The 21,292-nt window shown below is 38.3% G+C and overlaps 1 protein-coding gene across 3 annotated transcripts in view; it reads left to right on the forward strand.

The window, feature by feature from the left end:
• arhgef25a (Rho guanine nucleotide exchange factor (GEF) 25a) overlaps positions 1 to 21,292 on the forward strand; it is a 76,135-nt gene that overhangs the window by 4,377 nt on the left and 50,466 nt on the right. For 2 of the 3 annotated variants that reach the window (XM_084099507.1, XM_084099509.1), the window contains exon 2: positions 45 to 183. In XM_084099507.1, coding sequence (XP_083955633.1) covers positions 45 to 183 — 139 coding nt within the window. Of the gene's footprint in view, positions 1 to 44; positions 184 to 14,149; positions 14,551 to 21,292 lie in introns of those variants that run through there. The other variant, XM_084099508.1, reaches the window with a different exon arrangement.

Consider the following 21,292-nt stretch of genomic DNA (forward strand, 5'->3'; position numbering starts at 1 on the left):
ACACATCTTATGTATAATTTGTGACTGTCTATTTTTGGTCTTAGAACTCGGAGGGTATTGAGCACCTGAGTGTGAAGCAGGAACGGAAGACAGGACAACAACCCCCTTGGGACACAGAGGGACTGAACTGGGATGATATGTCCCGGGACAGCCTGGAAAGAGTCCGAAGAAGAGACAGAGCAAGTAAGATGCAACAACCATATTTGGTCAAATGTATTAGCAGGTTAAACTTACACAACAAGAGTTGGTAGTGATCAACTCAAACGTGAGGGATATGGAGCCAAGGCACATTTAAAAACAAACAAACATGGAGTCTGAAAACTGATTTGGCACAGTCTTCTTGACCTTCAGTAACAAGTGAGTGCTGCCAGTGTTGATGTTGATGTAAGGCCATTTTCCTGTTTAAAGCTCCTATCATTTCTGTTTTAACTACGCCTCTCTCCAGCCACATGTGATATCGGGAGTTGTTTTGATGTGCGCAATATACTTAATGACGGAGTGAAATCCTTATTATGGTCTAAAACCTTATGAAAGAGGCGTCTTTCTGCTGGACTCAACCCACAATACAAACAAACATTCTGGCCTACAGTGTTTAGTGTTTGCCAAATATTTACAAATACAGTTAACACTATCAGCATGCTTTGGGTGCTTACATGGAATTAGAATGGTTTCATCATGGGCTGAAAATAACTTCACCTAAGATTTAAAGCCGTAGTTTGATTTCCCTGAAAAGTGTAAACACTGTGGTGCTATCAAAACATTACTCTGTTTGTTTGACCATTCCATTCAGCAGGACATTAATAACAGTGGCTGAACCAATGGCATGAGTTTGGAGTTGGACTATCTGTTTTTTGACCAATGAAAGACGGGGCATATATATGCAGCCTGTTTGAAAACACTCATTGGATGCTTCTTCAATTGATGTTTCCTCGCTCCTCTAGTCTGAGACCAGTAAAATGTTCATTATGGAGATGCAGTAACATTTAGATGTTTCTTAAAACTTCACATCTAGCAAAAATGTGCTATGCAGAAGTCTTATAAAAACATAAAGGTGTATAAAAATTGTAATCAGAGAATAGAAGTAAAAAATGAAAGAACATTTAGAATAAAATGTATTATTTTAAATTGTTTAATCATTTAAAACAATATAAATTGCTGCATACCAAGAAAATGTTTAATGTTAATAAAACAAACAAACAAACAAACAAACAAATAATAAAATAAATTCACATAAATTTAACATAAATTCACATAAATTTAAATAAATCCAACTTTACATCAGCCAACAGTTTTAAGAAATGCTTTACCTTTGCGTAAGTAAACCATACATTTCATATTTCACACAGTACTTAAACAGTGCATTTTTCCCAAATTAAGATTTATTAAGAATGTTTTAACCAAACTGCAACAACAAAATTCCAGGTTACGCCAGTAGGTGGTGACCAGTGACTATGTATAAGTGACCTACTAAATTATTAAATCAAATGATTTGTTTATATAAAGTGATTTATTTAATGAGTCAATGAATCATTCACTCAACCAATTTGTTCTTGTTCAAACACACTGCTACATTCAGGAAATGAACGGCAAGCAATAATGAGTGTTGCTAATTGAAACACACAACAGTTGATCCTGTTTTTGGCTTTGTTTGGAAATGTTATTGTTGCAAAACAAGACACAATCGCTGACAATATTATGTCTAAAATGTAAGTTACTCATTATTAATTTCTCTTGTTCTTATTCACATCTGTTCTTTATCACAACTTCTCCAGTGTTGAAGTCAGTTTTTGTTGATGGCTGGATGCAATTACAAAAGAGAAAAAACGCCACTTTTGTACTGTATATGTTATTATGTTAACCGCAGTCCAACAATGAAAGCCTGAAGGGTAAATATGGCTAATGCTGTGTTTTGGTTGTTAGTGACTCTGTTGGATGCAGATTAGTGGAGGTAACAGAGCTCTTATCAGATCGGCTTTGTCTCAGGTCTAAACAGGTGGTTAATGAACCACACCCTGTAACTGTACTGCCTGAACTGATAATCAAACTTACTTAATCAAGCTGAATTGAGGAAACGATCTCTGCTACTCTTCCATGACGAAAAGCTGCCCTGAACAGTTTCCAGATGGGAGACCCACTCTTTGCCCAATGCCTGGAAAAAAACAATACACGTTGCAGTTATGATTATTTAGAGTTAAATGGATTAAATGTAGTCCTTAAGAACAGAAAGAGCTTTGTAATGGGATGGGAGGTATGTATCATGGAGCCAAATCCCTAACTGTTCAGGACGTGGTGTATAGGAAAGCAAGGAGCCTAGGGTGTTTGTCGCAAATGAGTCTGCTTAGATGAATTGCAGTGTCAAAGCTGTTGCTTCTAAATATTATTTTAAGCCATACCAAGCACAAGCGGCATTGTCCATTTAATCAGGGTTGCTTCCTTTACTTATTTTGTTTACTTTCATGCTGTGAATTTGGGTTTTTCATGCCCAAGCGATGATTCAAATGATTACTCCACCAAAGGATAGTTCACTTCAAAATTATTTGGAATAAAATAAGTTTCATTTACGTCAGTAAAATTATTCCAAACCTATACGACTCTCTTTTATGGAGCACAAGATAAGCTCTGAAGATATTGTAGCACTTGCAATTACAATAAATGAGGACTAAAGCGTTCAAGCTTCAATAAATAATGCAAAAGCACCATAAACTCAATGTCATAAGCACCAAAAGCAGTCCATGATTCCTGAAGCTGTACTGTAGCTTTTTGTGAGAAATACACACTATTCACTGACAGTCTTGCTCTCCAGTGAGCAGTTCACCACTGAATGATTTGACAAAAGAATGATTTGTTCACAGATTAGACATCCCTGCTTCTCTCATGAATGGACCAGTGAGAGATTCAACATTTTCAGTCAATGACAACTTCAAATTTGAGCCGTTTCTCACACAAAACTTTTGAATGGTTTCAGATTGTAGCACATGAGAAACGCTTTTAAGATATTGCCGTTGCATCCAATCTAAAGCTAGAAATCTTTAATACCTATTTATTGAAATTCCTTGGAAAATTGCATCGTGAAAATTATTCAAATGTTCTCCTTTTGTGAAAAAATATAGATTTGAAACAACACAATGAAGGTGAGTTAACAATGATAACAGTTTTTAACTTTTGCTTCAGTAGCTGCCTTTTTAACCAAATAAGCTTTAGCCATTTTGCAAGATGCATGTCTTTTTAAGTTAATACTTTTCAGTTCCCCATCAATAAGATCTAAAGGGCTCAGAGTGGAATTTTGCTTTGTCTATATCTAAAGAGGCTTCTGCGTTACTAGAGGAGCTAGAGGCACAAGAGATCACCCATCTGTTAAAGATTAGAAACAAGATGCCGTTTAGTGGCTTAAGTGGAATCATGAGACAGTGCCAACATTCACTAAATCACATGCAGATGTGTAGCTTGCACACATTCACCCTTTTTTAACACCGTTTTTTTCTTCTCTTCCTTACTCAAAGCTCATGTCCGACAGTCCATTCAGGACATTTCCTTGGATAGAAGCCGCCATGTCTTCCCCAAATCCCCAAGCTTCGCTGTCCACCCAAGGAGTAATTATTTTAGTCAGACAAACCCTGAAGCACATCATGTAGCTCTTTCGTAACAGGGTTGGCTGAGGGTGACTATACAAACGTTCGAAACAACACATATGCTCTTCATATCCTATCTTTCGTCTGGTTGAATGCTTAGAAACAACAGGAAGCAGCATGTGCTGCCTTTTCAAAGGTGAATGGCTGATACATAGTTTCCTAGGAATATGACTGCAGATAGTGTGAGTGACATAATTAGATCCTTGTGCTGACTGAGATATATTTGCTTTCAATGTTTTATGTGGTAAAAGATTTCATTTTTTTAATATTTCAGGGCACTGGGAAATATTTATTGTTTAGAATCTTTGTATTATTCATTTCGTACATAAATATGTAGTGGTTCATGTAGTTTTTGGTCATAATTATTTTATTCATAATTCTTCATTCATTATTCAGTTACAGCAAAGCTGTCATGTGTTGCTCTGTAATGTACTGTTCCCCTACAGTCAGAATAATCACGCAATCTTCACTACAGTAGAAGATGCCTGCTATGGAAACAAAGATTTTTCTGGGGTGCTGATATTCGACATACAACATTATGTGGCAGTGTATCTCAAAAAACTCTATATATGGTTTGTTCTGCAAGAAATGTTCATCCATTCATAAGTTGGCACATTATAAAGACTTCCTTTCCACATTTTCCTTAGAATAAAAAACAAAACGCACAGCTGAGGGAATGTGGAGTCAGAATTCCCGAGAGACGCATAGGCTAAGCGAGTCCTGACCTTAAAAGGTCCTCTGTTACCACAGATTTGGAGCTGCACATGCCACACTAGGGAAAAGTGGTGCTGGTTGCCTCAGGGTTTCCCAGCGTGTGCGTGTGTTTTCACGTCTATATGTTTTATTGCATATGTTTTAATGCATGTCAAGACTTTATTAGAACATAAACGTTGACAGTTATTACTACTATGTGTTGTGTTATCCAACCTAACTTCTAGATCTGAAGAATTGGCTTCCTTTAAATTCATGACGTAAAATTTGTAAAGAATTGGCCACACCCTACAAAGAGTTCAATGGAAATGACCGGATTAGAAATTTACTGAAATGCAATTCATCAGGGGTAGTGCTTTCTGGGAAATGATGTTCTTCCACACAGGTCCAAAAAGTTATATTTGTCTGTTATTATTATTTTTTTGTTTTATCTCTCATTCTATCATTCTGTATTATAACGTTCTGTCATATATCGTTTATATATCTATCATTCTTTCGTTCTGTCCATAATTTTTTCGTTATTCTGTCTATCTATTGTTTTATATACGCTACTTTTCAAAAGCTTGGTGTCAGTTTGTTCTTTTCTGAAAGAAATTAATACTTTTATTCAGCAAGTCGCATGAAATTGATCAGTTTTTAATGTATTTAAATTGAAAAGTTTTTTTTCAAATTGTAGTAATGTTTCACAATAGTAGCTACTGTTTTTACTGTCTTTTTGATCAAGTAAATGCAGCCATGGTGGGCATAAGAGATTTTTTCAAAAACATTTAAAAATCTTACCATCGTTCTTCTCTATGAAAATGATTTCCCTATGAATTTTAAATGTTTTCTTAAACCTTTAATCCAAGCTTCGTCAAACCAACAGTCAGTGTTTGTCTTGACAAACTTAGCTTAAAATTCTAGTTAAAATTTATTTACATGAATTTATTTGAATTTCAATTTTACTTCCTTACATTTACATTTGAGTTATAATGTTGTTTGCTATACATCTGTTCAGATTCAGGAATACAATTGGATTATCAATTCAGTGCAATGGTGAAAATATGTGGGTCTAACCTGTGCACATCATGACCACAAAAATAAAAGAGAAACAAAAAAGATGGCACTGTAGAAAGAATAGATGTAAGTCTAAATGAGGTCAAAGCATATGAAAATAAACCAGAGTTGTTAAGGAGCACGGACATCCTCTTGAGTTAATGCTCCAGAGCACTTTGATAAACTGCTGGCCTCTGCACTGGAGCTCTAGGCCGGAAGCCAAACCTTCACACCCAACAACCATCAGACATCATCCTCTCAATCAGCTCCAAGAACAGTTTGAGCCTGTGTCAGCCATGTCGTAAAACTGTAGGGCTGTTTGTATATTTCTCGGTGTTGTGTTTATCCACTGGATGTTGATATATGGTGACTGTTGGGTGAGATGCGTCCCGTTGTTATAAGATCTGTGGTTTAGGCTAGAGCTTGGGAATTGGATGGGTCATGTGATGGATGTTGGTCTGTTTTGTTTATGCTCTTTGGTGCTAACTGTTGACTTCTTGGTCATTAATCAGAGCAGAGGTTGCTACACTTTCCTCCAAATGCATTAGCCAAATCCTCATGATGAACAGCGCTCTGGTGAGGTAGTCTTTGATCTGAAGATGAGAAAAGGGTAGCCTGACAATGTTGGGTCATTGTCTTTTTGGCTACAGTGTTCAGAGAACACAATTCATGCAGACAGAGACAGCAGTCTGCATCTGCGGAGATCAGATGTAATGATCTGCTTCTTTATGTAACAGGGAACAAAATTGGTCCACAGATGGCATTTCCACACTGTGATGTTTTATGAACAAAAATCTCAGGATGAGATTAAGGACAGAGGAAATGCATGTTGACTTTATATGGAAATGGAAGCAGAAGTTTGGTCTCTGTATATAGTATAATTTAAAACAGATACGCTTTACATAATCTCTGCCTTAATTTGTGGTTGAATGAACTTTATTGCATGTATATGGTTAGAAGGATTGTGTTTACCTTAGATAAACCTGTGCGTTTAAATATCTCAACTCTAATCTTTAAAAATCCTGAAAATCCTCTTTCGGACATTTTAGCGAGTGGATTTATAAGATCTGAGGATGCTGAGGTGCATCTGTTTAAATACAGTATGCAAGGAATGGGGAGTTCTGGCGAGAGGGATTGTGGGAGGAATTGCTTGATAAGTTTCCCATCAGCTTTTTCATACAGATGTGATTTCATGCCATGCCTGCAGTATCTATGGATGTCTGTGAATTACATGTATTTAATGTATTTAAATGTATATTTATAAATGGATAGTTCCAGTTCTTGATTCTGATTGGTTGAGCCGTGTTCGAAGCCATTGTAAATTACTCAACAAACATGCACCTGAAACCGCATTACATTAGTATTACTGGGGCAGTTCTCCTCTGGCCAATGAACGAACACGGTGTCATTATGATTGATTGATTGACTGATCATTGATTTCTGTGATAACAAAGCTGAATTATCTGCTGCTTATTATTTTTGTGGAAATTGCGAACAGAATTTCTCGATTCAGTTCGAAATGGTGCACATCCCTTGTGTCTGAATATGTGAGCGTGTGTGCACATTTTTGTATATATTTTTGTGAGAGTCCTGGCCAATCTCTTGGCCTGGTTTAGGAGACAGACCAGCACACAAAGTGCAGAGCATACAACACCAGCTCACTGCAGCCAGCCGGCTTTCTGCCAACTGTCTCTCTGTTCTCACAAACTGCTGCCTATTCATGCAGGCCTTAATTGGAGCTCCTGCTTTTAGAAAGAGAAAGAGGAAGAATGAGAATTGGAGATGTCTAAACAATCCAATAAAAGCACAGTATGGTCAAGGCATTGCATAGTATGATTTAGAATGGGTTGGAGAAGCGGAGAGGGGTAGTGAAGTTTACCTCATTTTCATCTACACACATCAAGTAAATGAACTTGGGACATATTTAAGCTTGCTGACCTTGAACCCACTACTACTAGTATTTTCATTGTTCCTGTCACTGTCAAAGCTGTTAAAGCTTGAATTGTTGTTTGTGTAATTAGCATGCAGTGAGCAATGCCAGAATTCATCATCATCATCATCAGTATGTGCAAAACAAGTCAGAGGGGAGTGGGAAAACAGAGCCAACATTACAATAAGCTATTTGTCCATCCAGGTTTTATGTCTATGTACTTTTGTGTGCAAACATGAGTTGACATTGATAATATCTTCTTTAAAATATTTTTAATATGATATATTAATGAATGACGGGAAAATGAGTTTGAAAATTATATTTGCAGTTTTGCACGCTAGGCTATATATCTTCATGTGTGCATACACGATTCTGGATAAATTGAGAATCGTGATTTTTATTTTGTTTAAAATAGAGATCATGATTCTCCCACAATTCTGAATAGACAACTAAACAAAATAACATGTTATTTAATTAATTTGAAAAAACATTTTTTTATCGATTTGAATGAATGATTCAGTGGGCCCTATCTTGCACCCTGCGCAATTGACTTTGTACACCGACGCATGTATCATTCCTATTTTGCACCCGACGCACAGCAGACTTTTCCCTCCACAGACGCACATCGGTAAATTAGGGAATGAACTTGCGCTCCCGGGGGCGGTTCAGCGAAAAGAGGAGGCGTGTTCCGGCGCAAACGTTCCCTGGTGCTATTTTGCAGTTCCAGAAAACAATTCCGCCACAGACCAGGAAAAACCTAGTCTAAAGTCAGTGGCGCGTTCAGATGCTATTTTAATGGCGCATGCTTGGCTATAATGTAGCGTGTGCACAACGCGCATACACTCTGCTTTTCTCATCTACACACAGACGCAGCAGTTGCCATTTTTGCAAACCATACATAATTACAAGGAAAAATATTACACATGAGGGAAATCATTGTGGTGTCCATGAAGATGTGAAAAAATAGGCATAAATCTAGCTTACACATTTACCAAAATTATTATACGCCTGTTTAACCGAAGCTAATTTGGGTGGGTTTCTCCCATCCTCATACAATGTCACTTCTCTGTCTTTTACGGCCCTGACGAGAATGTCTCCTCGGCTGTGAATCGCTCCTGGTGTGCGCCTGGCAAATCCACCGTTATAATAGTAAACCGCCATGGAACAAGCGTGCCTGCTCTTAAAGGGAATATGAGATGTCGCTCTGATTGGTTTATTTTACGTTATGCCCAAACCACACCTATGAGTAATGTAGCTACTTCAGACCAACTCATTTTAGATTTGCGTTGGGCGCAATAGTCATTTATCCCGCCGGTATAATAACAACAGCGCCCGAGATCCGTCCACAAAGTTACTTGCGTTTCGCGTTTGATACTTGCATTTCAGATCGTTAAAATAAGGCCCAATGACTCATTCATAAAGACTTCACTTGTTTTTATTACTGGATGAATCAGCGTTTTTGAACAAATCTCTTGAACGAATGATTCAATGACTCCCTCATATAAGGTGCTTCTCAAGTGGAAGGCTGCGTCCTATGAGGCTGCGTCCTTCCTAGTCCAGTCCTACTGGTTGGGGTTGTAGGCTAGTGTCTTCCTGTCATGATTCCTGTCTTGTGTTCCCCTTGTCTTGTGTGGACTTATGTTATTTCCTGTTCTGTGCCATGTTTTGTAGTCCTTTGTAGTTTTTCTTGTTGATTAGTTCATGATTGTTCCCAGGTGCGTCTTGTTCGCCAATCTCCCCTTGAGTGTATATATACCCAAGTGTTTCTCATGTTCTTTGTCTGGTGTTGTCCTTCTATGGATGTTATGTGTGCGCTTGTTGTCAGTTTTGTTTGCTTTCCTTGCCCGTGTCTGCGTTTGCCTGGATTTACTGTTATTATGTTTGTTTGAATAAATGTTTGCTGCATCTGGATCCCACTCTCGTTCCTTTGAAACAGCCACCATTACACCTCTTCAGCATTAAACGCTAGAATGAGACAAGTCTAAGAGCGCATGGCTACGTCACACAATTCCTGCCCCCATGGTTACGGCATGAAAATACTATTAAAACTTAATTTTGGAAAAAAAACTTTGTATTAAAAATCTTTATATTAACTAGCTTTCTATTAATGCAATACAGTGAATGACAACCGTCTGTAGTCTCCCAGTGACTTGCATTATTTGCAGTTTAGTGTTTGATGATTAATGTACATTTCTTATATTTCATAATGAATTCAGACAAGCTCAGCGCTCACTCGTTTTCCTTCAGTTCTTTTTTGTGAATTGTAATGTGTGCAAAGGATTGTGGGTGATTTGAAGGACACGAAGGATTCACTTGATGCATCCTTCAAAAGAAACAAATGCTACCTTCTAAAGATCCTTCAATTTGAGATGTGCAATCCGAGTTGTGCAGCCTTACTATCGCAATCTTTTAACGAATAATCACACAGCTCTAGTGCATACAGTGAGTGTAGATGAGTTTACGTGTGTTGAATATGTACGTGCCTGACTAGACTCATAAATGGAGGCAGTGAAGTGTGGAGAATGAGTAAATAAACAGGAAAGGGTGAGGGAAGAACAGAGGGAGAGGAAGAGTAATGGTAAGAGATAAAGATGAGAGGTATGGGTTTAAATACACTTTTCACCTCATATCACTCTTTAGTTATTTTTCCCTGTTGTCATGGAATTCTAAAATGTGTCTATGCAGATGGATTACAATATTCAAATGCGAGATATTATTTATTTCTGAAAATTGTATAGCAGGCTGACTAGTTCATCATAGAAAACTGCCATTCTGTTTCTGAACATCGTTGTAATTTTAACAGAAAAAGAATATAAAGCTACTACAGTAAAAACTTGTCTATTGGTTAACTGGAAATGACATTATTCTATATTTAGTCAGAAATTATATAGTATTTAATGAGACAATACATGTACCTTTTACAATAAAATACTAGGCACATTACCTTAGTATTTCCCAGAAGTTTGAGTGTCAGCAAATCAGTGAAGAGATTCATGAGAGGGGTAAGTACTTGCCCAATGCTCAGGCACTTTGAATACACTCCCTCTACTGATCAGAAATGTTAATGCACTCTGTACAGCACACATGTGAGGCTTGTTATTTATCATAAGATTACATGGATGTTCATGTTCATACATTCTTCCCTCAACCAGTTTAGGCAGATACTGTACAGTATGTTGGTTTTGAGGGAGGTATCTGCCTCTGAAATTATTTGCTTGCTTGTCTTTAAAGAAACAACACACTGTACCTTAACTGAAAAAGCAAACACAACAAGCGCTCAGAACAACTTATCCAAATTTGCACTCCTGGCATGGTTCATTTAATCAAGTTTCGCAAAGAGAAAAAAGCAAACTGGTTAGTGAAAGAGGATGGCGAGATTAGAGAGAGGAAGAGAGAAAACTTGACTTGTGATCATATGCAAACATCACCATAAGAGCTAATTGTTGTCATAGCCATGCAACTCCCTTTCTTTCAGCGTAGTAAGCAGTGTACACTTGAAATGAGAAGGGACAAAATAAGGACAGCACTGCTTGTTTGACGTGCAGCGTTAGTCTTTGAATCTGACGGTGTGCTTTAAAATAGCTTTTTCAGTTTCAATTTAATTTGTCTTCCTTTTAACCAAATCAAAATACTGTTTGTTCTGTTTGTCTTTGTAGTTGGATTATAGATTAGAAGAGAGAAAATGCAGTTCTCCTTTGTTCTTGTGAGTAAAATCCTCTGCCATTCATGCCACAGGCAGACACAGCAGCATGATGAGTTGCTGTTTACAATACTGCAACCTGGTGGAGGTGTTAAGGGGATGACAGCAATTTGCAGTAACAGAGTAACGTCATTTGTTTTCAATGAGAGTTGCCGATTTGAGGTGACAAGAGGGACAGTGATAGGCTGATTAGCAGTATGTTTACATGCATGGTTATGATAGAGCCAAAGCAGGTTTTTTAATAGTCAAGCTACATACTGGCCAAGTTTGACACACAATGTGTAAAGAAATATTTGAAGGTTAAAAATGTCATGCCATCTCTCTTGCAAGAGGCCAATTGTGGTCTGATTAACATACGTATATAATGCTGAACGAAGCCATTACGTTATCTAAAACTGGTACAATTTCAGTCTGACTAAAGTGTCTTAAAAAGATACATTATTGCTCTAATCTGACTGAAACTGAACTGTTAAATTGCATGAAAATGCATTTACTCTCTAGATTTGTACAATTTTGATACAATATTTTTTGACATTTAGAGGTACCCGTTAAGACAGATTCAATTCTTCATTAATTTATATACAAGGTAGGTTGTTTTATTTCCATGCATTGCATATATTCAGTATGTGGCAGTCTCAGTCCTGATGTTTTTTATCTTTTAAACAGGGCTGGATGGGGTAATGGTTTGTTCGCTACTTCAGTGAATTCTCCACTCTCATTGGCTGTATCGAACTTATATGGAGGCTTTCTGCTTTTCCGCAATAGACACCGGGTAATTGGGCTCTAGAGAGAGACTAATTCCATCAACACACACAAACTCAGCAAAATCCCCAGCTGCTCATGTACTTGAGAAGAGGCCTGCACTCCATTTCCTGCTCTTCTTTACCATTAGCGTCACATTCCGAAACACACTTTTCTTATGAGCCTTGTCTCTTTATAGGGTTTTTCACACTTGAAACTGTTAAAGGGATAGTTTACTGAAAAATACAAATTGTCATCACTTACACATTTCTTGCAACTTTCTTTCTTCTGCTTAACAGACTATCCCTTTGCCCCAGGGTCATTCTTAACACTGGGTTATCTTGTTCCATATTTTACATCATTCTTACTTTCATCTTGTTTTAGTAATTAATCCTGGGTAGTCAGGTTTAGAGATTTTACATGACACATATGTAAACCATGTGTTAAAGTTTTTATTTTATACATGAACATATGATCAATGGTAACCAGGTTTTATCCATTTTTGCAGATTTACTAGCATTGTTGTTTTATTTTTTTTATGTTTTTTTTCGGCAGTTGCACTTTCAATATTCTGATTTGTTGTGGTTATTTTTTTTATTTTAACATAAATTTGCAACTTGGATGGAAACATAGCTATTGATTAGACAAGTAGTACAGCATAAATAATTTACTCACCCTCAAGCCATCCTTGGTTTATATGACTTTCTTCTTTTAGCCGAACACAATCAGTTATGGCGTAAGGGTGACCTCTGACGCGATGTATGACATAGGACGTATGACGTAGGCGTAGCATAAGCTTAGGTGAGAATTGACGCGGAAGCACAGAGGATAGAACAGAACAAAAAAAGTCGGTCATGAATTAGAAGTCCAAAATGGGAAGTTTTAAAGAAAAATGACGGAGGTTTTTGATATAAGAGAATACGTCATACGTCGGGTCAGAGGTCACCCTTCCTCAAGAACTCAACACTCTCATGAACGTATGTACGGTCGTTGCCGGAAGCCAGTGATTATAGTTTATAAAGTTTTAAATATGGATGTTTTTCTTACAAATACCCATCACTTCACTTCAAAAGGCATGTATTAGCCCATTTGAGTCGTATATTACTTATATTATGGACGGATGTGCTTTTTGGAGCTTCAAAAATTTGGGCACTATTCAATGCAATTACAAAGCTGGGAAGAGCCCGGCTATTATTTAATATAACTCCGATTGTGTTCAGCTGAAAGAAAAAAGTCATATACACCTAAAATGGCTTGAGGGTGAGTAAGTTATGAGAGAATTCATTCATTTTTGGGTGAACTATTCCTTTAATAACTGCTTGTCCATCTGTGGAAATGTCACCTTGCACATTCTCTCAGGTTTTCTGAAGTCTTCTAAAACACACAGCAAAAAAATTGTGTGTCTTCACTTAACATATATGTCATTCATCAATTTAGATTGACAATTTTTTTAGATTTTTTTGTTTGTTGCTAAAATCTAACAGCGTGTGAAAGTTTGAGGCACCGAGGCAGTTTACGATTGATTGTGTATCACTAAACAATTCGTAATATTCTAAAAATCCTAATTATCATAGAAATTTATTATCGGTACTATTAGTGAAATGTATAATATAAAATGTAACAAAAAAAAATAAGACATTGCTTAACCTGGGATTTAAACTGGCCTTTACTGCTATATCTGGAGGGAAAAGCCCTTATGTCAGCTTTACCTCAATAACATTCCCATATTGGTTGTGTTGAAATGTCATTGTAAATCACCAGCGCTGCAACAGAACATCCAATCAGAGGTGACAAGCACACAAACACACCCTCGCCATCTTGCCTCCAGTCGCTGTGAAGTATGAACACAGACACATGTGATCACTGATCAAAATGTGTAAACATTACCCATTGAAATGTGATATTCTGAATTCAACACAGCAAACTCTGTGTCTTCCCAGGCCTGTAACTTTAATCAAAAGACAGCTACCTTGTCCCTCGTATTCTGTAAACCCTGTGTACAGTAAACACAACACACCCGTACCGCGTCCCAGCAGGTCTGAGATACCCTTTTAGCCTGGTACTTCTGAAATAATCACCACATGCAATTAAGCTCACAAGCAGATTTGTATTTCCAACTTGTTTATCTTGGATCTGACGCATGAGGGACTTGAATTTGGACCAGCCATCTGAGATCTTCTAAAATGGTTATGTGCTAAAAAAGTCCAAGACAGATGGTTGAAAAGACTGGAGAGCAGAGAGAAAATTATGAGAAGAGTAAACGCATGATGAAGGGGATAAAAGGGGGAGTGGGAGCTGAATCCTGGAATAGCCAGCAAGTCAAGCTGCTAACTCCACCCCCTCACACCCCCCCCACCCCCCACCCCCCTCTCCTCTCTCTCTCTCTCTCTCTCTCTCTCTGGCAGTCTAACAGTCTGTCATTTGAGCAGACAGTGAGAGCAGGAGGGAGGAAAAACAGGGAGACTGAGCTGTGCTTTTGCCTGCTGTTGACTCGTCTTCTCGCTTGTGCAGTGACAGCCTGAGACTGGATGTCCGGACAGTAAATGATTCCCTAGCAGACTAGCTGGACTTTTGTTCCTCTTGGGATTTGTTTTGAGGTATTCCTCCACACCTCTTTGGAATTACCACAACAGGGATATCCCCGGCGTGAACGCGTGTGATGTGCCATGCCCATGCCTGCTAATCTTGTGGTCAGTGACTGGGGTAGACCATGAAGGGGGGCCACCACCATCGGGGCTGCGCCTGCCACCACTTGTTTCGGAAAGTCCTGGCAAAATGCGGCTGCTGTTATGCCCGGGTCAGAGGTCAGTGACTTTAACTTTGTCACAGATTACAAAGAGATGAAGGATAAGAAAACTACTACTATCCTTTGAATTTGCAACTTCTTGGTCATGTGTGCTTTGTTGAATGCTGTTATTCCTGGAGGTTTTCTTCCACGCTGGTGTTCTGATTTTCTTATTTGTTCTACGATCCTCTTCCAGCGGGTTTTGCTTTCCAAATCGGCATTGGCAGATTCTCACCCACCTTTTTCTTATCGCTACTCTCTGAGTGTGAATGTATTGCATTGCATGCGTGTCGGGAGGGATTTGTCTGTGCCTCTTTTTCTTCTGCTCGCGCTCAGCTGGAGCAACAGATGTCTGTCACTTCTCCTGGTTACGGCTTCCCCTCACACTTTTCATCTCACTCCCCCTCTCAAAGGCATTCACACAATTATCGAGCGGCAAGAAAGGCGTGTGTGCATGTTTATGTTCATGCATTAGATGCAGCGTGTTTGCATGTATATCAGAGTGCCATGTGTTCAGTTTTTTTTTTTGGAGGAGCACGTGGGTGGATGAAACTCTGGGGGCTGCACAGAAACATTCCTTCCCCTATTTAACTCTGAGACTTTGACTAAGTACAGCCCCAGTCTATCTTTCCTATCTTTTTTGGTTCGTCTCTCAGGATTTTCAGCCAGTCATTGAGGTTTCTATTGTGGTAGTTTTTCAATAAAATTACAATTCTGTCAACATTTACTTACCCTCATGTCATTCCAAAACTTTCTTTTTTGTTTATACAATGAAAGTCAGTGGGGTTTAATGTTGTTTTGGATCCCATTGAATTTCATTGTAAGTTTTTGGAACATTCTTCAAAATCTCTTCTCTTGTGTTACACAGAAGAAAGTAGTTCATACAGGTTTGGAATGACATAAATGAGTAGGCTAAATGATGACAGAATTTTCATTTTGGGTGAACTATTCCTTTAAGGCTGCATAAATGGGAGCTCCAAAGCAAAAAGTCTTGCGATTACTTGTACACAATTGCTTCTTGCTATATTCCATCTGTTTTGAATCTAAAATTGTATAATTTATGTTAAATATCCTGCTTTAAAGCTTTCTTCATGTGCTCTTTTATCATTGTTTCGACTCTGTGGGGCTCGGCATAGTTCAGATGCCTCTAGTTTAATCTCCAGTGCTTATGTAATGGATATTCTTCCTCTGAGCCAGAGTATGTGCTTTCTACCTTCACTTAGGATCATCTAAGTTAAACTATGACATCATTCTGAAATAGTGTTGTTACAGTACCAAAATTTCAGTAATCGTTACTAATACCAGTAAAATTTATGGTTCACTGTTAATGTTTGGGGGCCATTTGGGGGCCATTTGGGGGCCATTTGGGGGCAGTCGTGGCCTAATGGTTAGAGGGTCAGACTTGTAACCCGAAGGTTGTGGATTCGATTCTCAGTACCGGCAGGAATATGTAGGTAGGAGTGAATGGACAGCACTTTTTTCCACCCTCAATAACCAACTGAGGTGCCCTTGAGCAATGCACCTAACCCCCAATTGCTCCCTGTGCACCACAGCAAATGGTTGCCCACTGCTCCAGGTGTGTGCGTGTCCACGGTTTGCAGTGTGTAGCAGCTTAAAAACACAGAAACACACAGAAACCGAGTAAAGAGTGTTCCCTTTATAATCAATCAAGCTAATATGAAGTTTACTGACTGAAAGCTCCCGTAATAATTTAAAAATGTCTATACTGCTCAGTGGATCTCTTATTTGCATTATGTTTATACTTTGGTTACAATAAAACGATTCGCGAGCATGCAAAGCTCACGCTGAACAAACTATTGAGTGGATTCTGACTAACTTAAATGCCTCTGATTGACCATTGCGTTCACACTCTCTACAAATGTCTGTGGCTACAATGCAAAAATGCTACTGTTGACAACACTATTCTGAAGTCGTGCCAAACTGTGCGAGCCTAATAACTTTTACATAGAGTGTGTGGCATCATGTGGGCCATCATGTTTAGATCACATGACCAGATTAAAATTATTAGTTTGATCTCAGAAGCCCCAATAAAATATTGCTCAGAGAATAAATGAATCATGGCTGACTGTGAATAGTGCATTTCTACCATGTAGAAAATGATTATTTTTGCATGATATGAGTAAACTGCTGTATCGGCCAAACAAAAATGACTGAGTGTACCTTTAAGCATCCATGAAGAGTAAATAAAACACCTCTTAAGTGGAAAATGGCTGTGCACTTCCTTTCACTAGCAATGATGACCGTCTCGAAGTGACGGTACCCTGTGGTTACATGTAGTCGATTTCAAGTGCTGCTCTAAGTCAGCAAATAGAATTTTAATGTTGGGCATTAGCATCAGGCTCTCCTTCTTAAATATAAATCACATTAGGAGAAAGCTGTAGGCAGATGGATACGCTTAAACCCATATGTGACTTCCTCCCACCATCTCCCTCTCTTTCACTTTCCAAGCCTGACTCTGCTGCCTTGAAGATAATATGCCTCTTTCTGACACCTAAGTCCTATTCTCTATAATAGAAGGGAGTATAAATGACTGGTTTATGTAAGAGTATTTAATCACGCTCGGATGAGGGCTAAATGTTTATTCAGCCCTGGGAATAAAGTATACAACCTGAATGCTCACGGAGCAGGAGGGCTGTCGACGTGCTGTTTTTCTGCATGGTTAAAGGGGCAGACGTGATCGCAAGAGCTATCGGCCTGGTTCACAGTGTCACGCACATCCCTTTCATGACCATACAGATGTCTCTCTTAGTCTGAAACACACAGGCATGTCTCATACCCAAACACTTGGATGCACCCTTTTTGTTTTGATGTTTATAGGAAAAACAATCTAGATTGTGCAGAGATAATCATCTTCACATATCAGTTGTTTTCCAAAGGTTTTTCCTGTCTGTGAAGGTGTAATGGATGGAAAAGTCCAGTACTTTCACTTCCAGGAACCAACTTCCACAACCTGTAGTAATTTGACTTTGCCACTCCTAAAGTGATTAAAAAGTGATACTACGGCACTCTCATGGTATCATATGGTAGTACCACAGGATTTGTATATATACCATGGTACTGAATGATTACCAAATTGTAATACCATGATATTTATTTTGTCAGAGCCATGTCTTTTGTTTCTTTTACTTAACTTAAAAATATAGGTTATAGCATCTTCTAAATAATGTTTTTACATATATATATTTTGTAAGTGGTGCACTACTGTTTAAAATGTTTGGTGTCAGTAAGATTTAAAAAAATATATATTTTTGAAATAAATCTCCGTTCACCAAGGCTGCATTTATTTGATAAAAATTAATTATTAATTAATTAAAAAATTACAGTAATATTGTGAAATATTATTACAATTTTAAAATATTAATGGTCTAAAAGGGTTGTCCCTATTCTCTTAATGAGTAATGGGTGTGTTTTGGGCGTAACATGCAATAAACCAATCAGAGTCTCTCATCACCCATTCCCTTTAAAAGCCAGTTGTGCTCGCGCCATGGCGGATTGCTATTTACATGACGGAATTTGCGAGCGGAAAGACTTCTCCAGAGAGGAAATGTATCTGCTCGTGCACGAGGTTAAAGGACGCAAGCAGACCATCTACGGGACAAGCTGGATTTCACCATATCTTTATGGACACAATAATAATCTTTTACATTGTAATCCATTTATTTGTAATATTTGGCATGTTTGTGTGCTGCTGTGTGTGTAATAAGCAGTGTACACGCGTTGTGCACCCGCCTATAGGTGCAAATTACTAATGCGCCCTTTAAATATAAAATAAATACTGCAATCTATTTCAGTTGCCTCAAAATTGTACCGCGCCAACAATGTGCCTGAACACACCTTGTTTTCAGACATGACTGAACAAATGGACGCAAATTAATTTGCTATATAAACAACGTGGCGCAGGACGTGAAAATGATAACTGCGTCGGGCTGAAACTAGCATAAAACACTTTCGTCGTGCCTGCCGCTTCATTGCGCCAGGTGTATGATAGGGTCTTACATATGTCTTGATTCATTGTAAATTTATTAAATTGTTCACCCAATTTATCATCCTTCATGCTCAAATCTTACTTTTTTCTTTTCTTTTTTATATTTATATGCATCAGTATTACAAAAACTCAACCACTTCCATCATTTCCCCAGTGGTGTAGCCATCTTTCCAATGACCAGCAGAATGTAATCACATTGCTTTTTTAGCCAAACCATCATTCTGGTAATTACACAGCAGTGAAAGCTGTTTCTTTTCCTCACTGCAGCTATAGATGGCTATTATTTACAAGCCCAGCAGGAATCCACCATATGACGTCTCTTCTCTCCTTCCTAATGAGCACCAAGTTTCGAGACGCATGACAATCATCTGCTCAGACACTATTAAGGTGACCATGACTATGTAGCTGAAACAGTTCCCCACTGATATCTGAATGAAAACACTTGATTGCTAAATAGGGTGTCTTCATGTATGCATATGTATCATTCATAGACCCACTTAGAGAATCAATAAACTTAAAACAGAAATCTTGGACGTAATGGCACCATGCATTGATTTTATAAAATCAAGCATCAGCAGAAGCTTACAGTGAAGACAGCACATTTCAAAGTGATTGCTATTAGCATCACACTGAACTTGCTTCTAGAAAGACAAAAAAAAAAAAAATTGGACTTAGAAAATAAGAGCAAGGATAGAAAAATAGAGGGGGAGGAAGTAAAGGATGGAAGCAAACAGTCTGAAGAGACATAACTCAAGAATTGTTTCTGACCCGAGCTAAGAGTTTGTGTTATCTTTTTTGAAAATTGCTTGGCTCTGACAGAAACAGGAAGCTGAGTTTTTACCTCAGGAAAAAACATGTCTTTGACTAAAATGAGCTGAACAAAGAAGCTTGTTGTAGATTTTTGCAGCTGTGTTCATTGAGAAGAACATGCCATACAGGCTGAAAACCATTTCTGATGTCCCATTGAAAAGAGACAGGACTTGTGCCCACTGATTAGCATGGTCACGTTGTTTATTAGCATGCACTGTCTGACTTGTTTTAGTATGCAAGTGACTAGAAATTGCAAGTCCTGCATGGATTTTTCCTGGTTAAAGTGGATTAGTCAGTGAACAAGACGACTTCTTTTTTTTTTTGCACTGAAATAATAGTTATGCAACAGTTTAATAAATTTCCTTAAAGGAGTCATGACATGGATTTTAATTTAAATTTTAATTTTAATGTTCCTTGAGGTTAACTGCACAGACAAACACCCATATATCCACAAAAATGATTCTCTTCAACCTTAATTCTTGTCAGGTTGTTAGGATTGGCCAACGTCATTGCATAGGAAAAAGTATCAGTGCCCTCTCACTATTGTATGTGAGTAAGTGTTTTTAAACATTATTGATGTAAATTATGGTTTTATATCCACAGGGCCCTATTTTAACGATCTAAGCGCATGGTCTAAAGCGCAAGGCACAAGTTCACTTAGGGCGTGTCCGAATCCACTTTTGCTAGTTTAACGACGGGAAAAATGGTCGGCGTGCCAGGCGCATGGTCTAAAAGGGTTGTCCCTATTCTCATAATGAGTAATGGGTGTGTTCTGGGATTTACGTGCGTTAAACCAATCAGAGTCTCATCTCCCATTCCCTTTAAATGCCAGTTGCTCGCGCCAAGGCAGATTCGCTATTTACATGACGGAATTTGACAGTGGAAAGACTGAACGCGTCTCCAGAGCGCAAACGGATCTGCTCGTGCGCGTGGTAAAAGTGCGCAAGCAGACCATCTACGGGACAAGCCGGATTCCACCATATCTTTATGTACACAATAATAATCTTTCACATTGTAATCCTTTTATTTTAAATATTTGGCATGTTTGTGTGCTGCTGTGTGTCCCTGTGTGTTTAATAAGCAGAGTGGACCCGCCTAGGTGCACATTACTAACGCGCTCTTTAAATAACAAAAAATATATATATTGCGCCATTGACTTTAGACCAGGTTTCAGTTGGTCAATGGCGCAGTCTATTTCTGTTGCCTCAAAATAGTAACGCGCCAACAATGCGCCAGAACACACCTCGTTTTCAGACCAGCACGCCCATGGGCGCACAAATGGGTGCAAATGCATTTGCTATTTAAACAACGTGGCACAGGACGTGAAAATGGGCCCATAATGTTTTCAAAACACTTACTCATGCGTTGATGTAAAACTATTTGTTGTATGCAAATCACAAATCCCCTCATATCCAAATGAGACATTTTTAAAGCTTGATTAAATAAATTTAATTTTTGTGCTGAGGGTGTTTCAAGCTATGAAACTTGTGGGATGTTCAAATACCTGTTTATGTGTTCAAAATTAGATTTCTCATGTCAGGCCCCCTTTAAATTTATTAGCAAGTCTGCAAAGATTTTAAAACGTTTCTGCTCTTTAATGTGTTCAGTTGTTAATGGATAAATGATTACTTGAACTCCCTGCTGTCCCTGGAAGTCTGTTGTGATGCAGATATTTGAATCTCTAGCCTTATCCTCAGCATGATCCTGCAAATGCAACCTATATCATGAAAACAAAATGGCCGTCCCAAAAACAGCTTTACTTTACCAAAGTACATGATCTTCAGAGGCTTGTAAACCCTTACAACCCATCTGCTTTAGATGGCTGGTGAAGAACAACGATTTAATGAAGCCGGGTATGAGCATGTGCTTCTCGTCATGGTAGTGATTAAGAGGGAGACAGTACCACTCAGCAGTAAATCACAACATCTGCTGCCATATTGCATTT

Source organism: Abramis brama (genome assembly GCF_963993115.1).
Source record: "Abramis brama genome assembly, chromosome: 22".
NCBI lineage: Eukaryota > Metazoa > Chordata > Actinopteri > Cypriniformes > Leuciscidae > Abramis > Abramis brama.